This window comes from Debaryomyces fabryi (assembly GCF_001447935.2).
Source record: "Debaryomyces fabryi strain CBS 789 chromosome Unknown contig00133, whole genome shotgun sequence".
Taxonomy (NCBI): Eukaryota; Fungi; Ascomycota; class Pichiomycetes; order Serinales; family Debaryomycetaceae; genus Debaryomyces; species Debaryomyces fabryi.
The window spans coordinates 21,060-29,429 of NW_015385559.1; the positions used below are offsets into that span (position 1 = coordinate 21,060).

An 8,370-nucleotide genomic window follows, 5' to 3' on the forward strand; every position below is an offset into this window, starting at 1 on the left:
ATTACATAATCTTATAACATTTGATTATAACAGGGCCTAAGTTGGAAGCTATATATCTCTATAACCTGGTATCAATCAGCATATCAACGATCGGTCGTAATGTCTTCTAGTAACTTGTTCAAGGCTACTGTGAATGAACATTTGGAGGGACTACCCAAACAGGTTCAATCAAGGTTATATGAGGCACCAGCAACATGCCTTTCAATTTATAGATTGTTACCACCAATAGCCAAATTCTACATAATGACAATGTTATTTTATGAAACACCAGTGGCATTGAAGGATTTGGACAAGTGGTGTAAGCCTTCAGCAAGAAAGTTTCAATTTGACTCTTTAAAGAGATTGAAGGCGTTACATCTTATCGAGGAAGACAACAGTGGATCACATATTAGATTGCATCCTATCTTCAGACAGAACTTCCGTGATTGTCTAACAGGATCACAAGCACGTAATGCATTCGGAAATCTAAGCACAATACGAGATGAGCATGATGTTAGCATCAAATTCTTGGATTCCTTTGCGCTCCAAAAATGGGAAAGTATATTGCACTTCATGGTTGGTACTGAATTAAGTGTCACTCCCTCAAATTCTGTTTTGTCATTGTTAAAGCTGGGTGGTTTAATGGAAGGATCCACTAAAGGTGGAAACAGATTAAATATTACTAATTCAGGGTTTCAGTTTCTCTTACAAGATATCAATGCCCAAATTTGGACATTATTATTACAATATTTAAATTTAACACAAGACTTAAATATGGATCCTGTGGATGTGTTGAACTTTATTTTCATATTGGGTTCTTTGGAATTAGGTAAAGGGTATACAGTTTCAAGCTTGAGCGAAACACAAGTAAGTATGTTGGCAGATCTAAGAGATTATGGATTAATTTATCAAAGAACAGAAAATTCAGAAAGGTTTTATCCTACTAGACTAGCAACCACATTGACCTCTGATTCTGCTGCATTGAAGTCCCCATCCATGGCTATGGAGCAAGCTTTGGAATCAACTACTGAAAACGAAGAACAACCAAATTTGGCATCGAATTCAAACCAAGGAACAATTATTCTTGAAACTAATTTCAAGATTTATGCATATACAAATTCTCCGTTGGAAATAGCAATTTTAAATCTATTTGTACATTTAAAGACTCGGTTTTCTAATATGGTATGTGGTCAAATCACAAGAGAATCAATTAGAAATGCTCTATATAATGGTATTACCGCTGATCAAATCATTAAATTTTTGGAGACACATGCTCATTCTCAAATGAAGATACTAGCCAAAGAGAGATTGGATAAGAAAATAGAATTTGATACCAGCAATAATATAAACACAGCGGGGGGTGCTCCACAATCTCAAATGATGACCAACGAAAATGGTACTACGGTAGCTCAGCATAAATTGGAAGTATTACCGCCAACAGTCGTTGATCAGATTAAGTTATGGCAATTAGAATTAGATAGAATTCAAACATTTGAAGGCTATTTATTCAAGGATTTTGCAAGCCAACAAGAATTTGAAGCATTGAGTAATTATGCTTCAGAAATTGGTGTCCTTCTTTGGTCAAATAAAAATAAAATGAAGTTCTTCGTGACAAAAGACGGAATTTCACAAGTTGCTGATTTTGCTAGTAGAAATCAAAGAAGATGATGAGCAATTTATTTTATTCGTATGAAATTTTTAGTAAATTTTTACTGTATTGTATAACTATGTACAAGGTATAAAGTATATTAAATAAATAAGGAGCATGTAAATATGATCAGCCAGAACATGAATCACAATTTGCCACATTCTTAATATCACAAGCAACAGGTGTAGTGTCATAAATGTCAAACGACCCTTCATTATCTCCTGCGGTATCGGGGCTATCAATCCCAGTTGATTCTGGTGTTATATAGGTTTGAGTTTTGCTTTTTATATTATTACCTATAATTTTGGATTTATCAGATTTAATTTTTTTTTGCAGCTGTTCAATCTTATCAATTTCATGGTACGATTTTCTTTTTAATGAACCCATGTTGACTTCTGTTTGTAAGTCTAGCTTTGAAGATTCATCTAAATCGACTGTGAATTGTATAGCCCTAGTGGCAGCCTGCGTCCTTAGATAGTACATACCAGTTTTCAAGCCTTTTTCCCAGGCATAGAAATGGCTGCTTGTTAACTTGCCAAAAGTTGGATCTTGCAAATGAATATTCATACTTTGCAGCTGGTCTATGAATTTTCCTCTATCGGCTGCTAGGTCAATGATCACTTTTTGAGAAATTTCCCAAACTGTTCTATAAAGCTGTTTCAATTCATTCGGTATAACGGGTATTTTTTGAATCGAACCGTTCTCCAAGATTATTTTATTTTTCATAGAGGAGTTCCAGATACCTAGGTCAATTAAATCCTTCATCAAGTATTTGTTGACTACTTGAAATTCCCCAGATAATACCCTCCGATTATATATATTAGATGTGTAAGGTTCGAAGCATTCATTAAACCCTAAAATCTGAGATGTTGAAGCAGTAGGCATTGGTGCAACTAGTAACGAATTCCGAACACCTAATGTTTTAGCTTTAAATTTCAACTCATCCCAGTCAGAGTATAACTGTGATGGTTTATGATTCCAAAGATCAAATTGAAGTAATCCTTGGGAAATAGGAGAGCCTTTAAAATTATCATATGGGCCATCCTTGATTGCTAATTCAATTGATACTTCAATTGCAGCATGATAAATGGTCTCAAAAATTTGGATATTTAAAACTTTCGCTTGCTTAGAATCAAAAGGTAATCTTAATTCTAAGAATAAATCAGCTAAACCCTGCACACCTATTGCAATGGGCCTATTCTTCATGTTTGATCGTTTAGCACTTTCAATAGGGTATTTGGTAGTGTCTATTATCTTATTCAAATTTTTGGCTAATACTTTTGTAACTGAATGAAGTTTATCAAAATCATATTCTAATTCATTATGACTCTTGATGAATGATGGCAAAGCTAAAGAACCTAAATTACAAACCGCTGTTTCTTCGGGCGATGAATATTCAATAATTTCACAACAAAGGTTAGATGATTTAATAGTTCCTAAGTTCTTTTGGTTCGACTTCATGTTACATGCATCCTTAAACAACATGTAGGGGCCACCAGTTTCAGTTTGACATTCTAGAATTGCACGCCATAGCTTTTGTGCTTTAATAGTACTTATAGCTTTTCCTGACTTCTCATAATTTTCGTAGAGATTTCTAAATTCATCTCCATAACAATCACTTAATCCAGGACTAACATCAGGAGAAAAGAGAGACCAATCTAAATCTTTTTTTACTCTCTCCATAAATAAATCAGGTATCCATAACCCATAAAACAAATCTCTTGCTCTCATCTCTTCCTTCCCATGATTTTTTTTTAAATCTAATACACTTATGATGTCACAGTGCCATGGTTCAATATAAATGGCGAATGCTCCGGGTCTTTTATTACCTCCTTGATCAACATATCTCGCTGTGTTGTTAAAAACCCTCAACATAGGCACTAAGCCACTTGAAGTTCCATTAGAACTAGAAATATATGATCCACTTCCTCTAATATTATGTACATGTAGCCCAATTCCTCCAGATGCTTTAGAAATTAATGCAGACTTATGTAATGTTTTGTAAATACCGTCTATTGAGTCATCTTCCATGGCAAGTAAAAAACAAGAAGATAAATAATTATATTCAGTTCCTGAATTAAATAATGTCGGTGATGCATGTATGAAATACTTCTTCGACATTAATTCATAAGTTTCTATAACACTATCAATATCATTACCATGAATGCCTATGGCAACTCTTAAAAACATAAACTGAGGTGTTTCACTAACAACATCATCCAACTTTAACAAATATGAATTTTGTAATGTTTTAATCCCAAAATATGTCAATTCGAAGTCTCTTTTGCTATCTATAATCGAATTCAATATATATTTATGTTCCATGACAGTCTTAAAATATTCATCGGAAACTACACCATAACTTTTTCCAGTTTTGCTACTTTTATAATTTCTCATTCGGATAACATTATTGCTGAAATTAAAACCAACCATTCTTTGTAAATTAACTGCCTCCACTCTTCCTGCTAATATTGAATGATCGTGATGATAAATAATTTTGGTGGCAATTGATTCTGCTAATAATTCTAATAAATCTTTCACTGTGATTAAGTCTGGCAACCCATCAGTAACTTTATTTACTATTTCTTCGAGGTTTATATATTCGGTATCCAATTCAAATACTAGTGTCTTCAAAAAACCTAGGAGTTTTGTTTTACTAAAATTTTCATATCGCTCAGTCTTATCTCTAATTTTTATAACTTTTGTATTAGTCATCTTACCAGTTTATAAATATCGAAGTAATGTCCTGAATTACTTTGTTCATGCGTTGAAATAACTCTTGATAACTATTCTTCTTGCCCTAATATTATGAATCAAACTATCTTACAAATTGATAAGTAGTACACAGAAAACTGCATTTAAATTTTCATTACTTTTCCTATTTGGTACACAATATCGCTGCACTTTTTTTCACTATGATTAAGCGAAATGACTCCAAAATTAGAAAAAAAAAGGAAACATATAAAAAGGTAGATTATTTTAGTATCTACAACTAACATTGATAGTTTAAGCACTTTTGATAATCAATGAGCAAGGTGAGAATTATTTGCATCATATTTTTAGTTGTAAATCAAATCATAATCAAGGTTTAAAAGGCGATATAGTTCATGCATGGTTAGCTGGTCGTCCAGAAATGTTCCTTCATCTTCATTCTCCAGTATAGACTCATTTAATGTTTCATTCAACTGTTCCATTAAATCACTCTGTTCGTAACTTGATAGATGCGTGAACTCTTCACTATTCACAAAATCACTTAAATTCTCTCTACAAGACTCATTGCCGAAAGACTGATTTGCTTTCTTATCCTTTTGTTGTTGTTTCCATGCAGAATGGCCACCCATATGCATAATTTTAACTTGCATTGAGTTTAGTAGATAATTTGAGGCTTGGTGACAGATTTTTCGCCATTTCTCTATCAAATCATTAATTTTTTCAAACTCGTTTGTCTTCTGATACTTTACCGCTTTCACAAGCAAGTCCTTACGTTTCAACCAGTATTTAATCTGTAAATCAAGAGATTTTTCTACAGGGGATGGTCTATTTGACTTGGATTGTATCAAAGGCTTAAAAGACTTTGGATTATATGTTTCTGTTAGGATGATGTTAGTAACTTTCAAGACTTAGGATCCAATATAAACATACTCGAAGGTGGCATTAATGGCTTTATAACTCTTGCTGTATTCTAACTATGGAGAAGTTTTATCTAAGTAAAAATATATGATCTACTAGGGCGTTAGAATCATAAAAATATAAATGGTTGTAAAAACCTCAAATCAAGCTCGCACTCAGGATCGAACTAAGGACCAACAGATTTGCAATCTGCTGCGCTACCACTGCGCCATACGAGCTTAATGTTTCCAATGTTGGAAATGATAAGTATAGACATAGTATATATGTGTCTTATAGAGGTAATAATTACATTTTGATAAAAGTAATGGTTTTGTTATAATTCTGTATTTGAACTTACAAATGACTCACTCTTGTTAATAGACTTTAAGTAGCCCTATATCGAGTCCGTGTCATAATCATAAAGACTAGTACTAAAATTATCTCCTTTCATTTATTTCAACACAAGAAAAATAGGTGAATTACGAAATATAGAGCATAATTTAATGTGATGGACTTATTTGAGTCGAGCTCGAAGACTAGTATTCCTAATGCAAGTAGAGTTGAGAATATGGTTTAAATTTTATTTGACAAAGCCCACAAACCGTAAAAGAGCTTCTTGCGATAGGTGCATCGGACCACAGAACCAAACATAAACCGATGATTATTTTGTAGCAAATTTTTCAAAATGAAATCTGATACGTCAGCCCCTAATTTTTTGGTACTAATTTTTTGCTGTTACAAAATTATTTGCTTTCTCTCAAACCTAGTGTCTCGATCATGATTTACGCAATAAGTCCGCTTACTACAGTCATCCCCAGTAGGACGTTCAACAAACACACCACACTTAATCTCTACCCCAAAAAAGTGACCTAAGTAAATGTTCGCTTCCCCCCGTTGTGGTCCCTCTCAAGTCCCACCAGTGCACTTTTTCTGGTGATTCCGCACGCCTCGAATAAAACTCTAAGACCCACTTTAATGATCTCTTGACTGTTATTTTCCGCAAACCCACTTAAAACAGAACCTTGCTTGAACCTCGTTTAGCTACTTCTACCTACTTCTACTTCTTTGTAAGCATTCTGTACCTAAACTTTACATGTAGTGAGATCTTCATTTGTGAATGTTGCTCATTTTCTAATTCCCAAAAGGAATGCGTTCCCCCAGTAGTGTGATCCGGGACATTTTATTCTCTTTATTGTAATTGAAAATTCGAAGGTATTGTTGCGATTCCAGACGAAAATCTTGGTTTCTTGTTCCTGATTATGTAATCGGGAAATTTTCTTCTTCTATACTCAACATAATATCTCAAATCTAGATCTTCGGCTCTAGTGCTTATCGTTCCGTCCCTTGACATCCGCAAAAAATGCACCATCTCAGACGAGTATGTCCATACTACGACTTCAGTGATATTGACTCAACTCCGTCATTATTAGGTTTCTCTGTTCAAGTATACAGAGGATATTTTGTGTATGGTTGTCCCATGGGGTTTATTCATCTAGCGAGGGGATCACTCTAGCTTCTAACATACTCTATTAGGCAAATGCGGTTGTAGCGGGCAAAAATGGGCCCGCCTTCGATAAGAAGGCGTCCATGGAATGTTCCGCGCGTATGCACAGTACTTGCTACCTATAGTGGAAAAAAATTGCTGCCCGCAACACCTCCGCTATTTTTACGGTGCACGCTTAAACAGTATATATATTCAGAAATCCATGTCTTAAAATTTTTAAGATGGTACCTGACAGTTAAATTAAAAAGCACATTTTAAGATTATCTTAACTAGAAGTCATTTCTTTATACCATTGTAACTTGTTATGGATCAGTTACAGTTTGACTTTGATTTGAGATCAAGTTGTTCGACACAAAGCAGATGTTCGGCAGATGTTTTTAGCAAGACAAACAATATGATATACAACAACCAACTTGATACCCCACCGGTACTTCCAAGTCCAGATTACGACTATAGAATGGATTACTTTCACTATAAACCGGTGAATGGAAATGTAGCAGAAGAAAATACTAAGGCGGATAGCGCGGATTGCGACTTTAAGCCTAAATTATCAGTCGATGTGAATACGTTTCGTGGCAACCAACAATTTATATCACCAATTGAACTTGGAGAGTTCAGGGAATTCACCCCAGATACTAATGCATACAACTTTTTACTTGTGGATGACAACTTCATTAATTTGAAAATATTAGAAAGAATCCTCCTTAAATTATTCCCTAATTGTGCAATTGTGAAGACTCAAGATTCAACAAAGATAATGGCGTTGCTACACTCCAAGGTATTCGATGTAGCGTTTATCGACATAGAGATGCCGGTAGTTACAGGCATAGAGTTAGCAAAAATGATTAGGATGGAAGACACTTTGAACCTGGTCGGAATCATTGCCGTTACCACTAAAAGCTTACCAAGTGACAGAATAATTTATGAGAATGCTGGAATTGATCATACTTTCGCAAAGCCATTGAACTATTCATTTGATCACATTATTTCTTGTATTGACAAGGTCATAAAGTCGAGACAATAAAGATTTCGCAACTTTGCATTTACAAATTAGCATACCAGGGTGGGTTTATCGGTTCCTTCATAATATTTTGAGTAATTTTAGAGATTCAAGATTAGGTTAGAATTACGGGTTTAATTCTTATTGTATTATTACATTTATAAATAACATATTAATAAATTTAACATTTAATTTAGGATTGTAGATTTAAATTTTCTGCAGACCATTTCTATTAAGAGGTTTTTTTTGCAGTGGTTTAGGTTGGCATGGGTAATAATGTAATTTACTGTGGATGAGTATAGCATTGAAAACTTGGGATTATTGTATTTAGTAATCAAACTCTTTAATAGATATGTAAGGAAACTGGAGACTAAATATAGTATAATTAATTGCTTATACTTTGTATATACGTTCTTTTGACCTTATAGAACCTCATTTAGCTTCTTATATTACTCTTAGCTAACTAACTAAAACTACCTGTAATTAGTTCCTAATTTCCTTACTCTCTTTCTTGAGACTTCAAAGATAATCTACTCTATTTATGCACTAAGTCTTGCAACACTGATGTATAACTTTTGCAACACTACATATATACACTAAGTATATGTAGATGTGATCTCTTACACAAAA

General features: G+C 33.9%; 4 protein-coding genes across 4 annotated transcripts; 2 read left to right on the top strand and 2 right to left on the bottom strand.

Annotated features, from left to right (window-relative positions):
• Positions 1-243: 243 nt before the first annotated feature.
• Positions 244-1,647, top strand: AC631_04660 (TFIIH/NER complex subunit; the record flags this gene model as incomplete). The annotated part of the gene is made up of 1 exon (XM_015613489.1): positions 244-1,647. One exon carries the CDS (start codon positions 244-246, stop codon positions 1,645-1,647), a length of 1,404 nt encoding a protein of 467 aa, XP_015465690.1.
• A 109-nt stretch (positions 1,648-1,756) lies between these two features.
• Positions 1,757-4,342, bottom strand: RNR3 (Rnr3p; the record flags this gene model as incomplete). Its single annotated transcript, XM_015613490.1, has 1 exon — positions 1,757-4,342. The coding sequence occupies one exon, from the start codon at positions 4,340-4,342 to the stop codon at positions 1,757-1,759; it is 2,586 nt and encodes an 861-aa protein (XP_015465691.1).
• A 344-nt stretch (positions 4,343-4,686) lies between these two features.
• Positions 4,687-5,282, bottom strand: AC631_04662 (uncharacterized protein; the record flags this gene model as incomplete). The annotated part of the gene is made up of 2 exons (XM_015613491.1): positions 4,687-5,216; positions 5,270-5,282. The coding sequence occupies 2 exons, from the start codon at positions 5,280-5,282 to the stop codon at positions 4,687-4,689; spliced, it is 543 nt and encodes a 180-aa protein (XP_015465692.1).
• A 1,852-nt stretch (positions 5,283-7,134) lies between these two features.
• On the top strand, positions 7,135-7,764 carry SRR1 (Srr1p; the record flags this gene model as incomplete). The annotated part of the gene is made up of 1 exon (XM_015613492.1): positions 7,135-7,764. One exon carries the CDS (start codon positions 7,135-7,137, stop codon positions 7,762-7,764), a length of 630 nt encoding a protein of 209 aa, XP_015465693.1.
• Between the last annotated feature and the right edge of the window lie 606 nt (positions 7,765-8,370).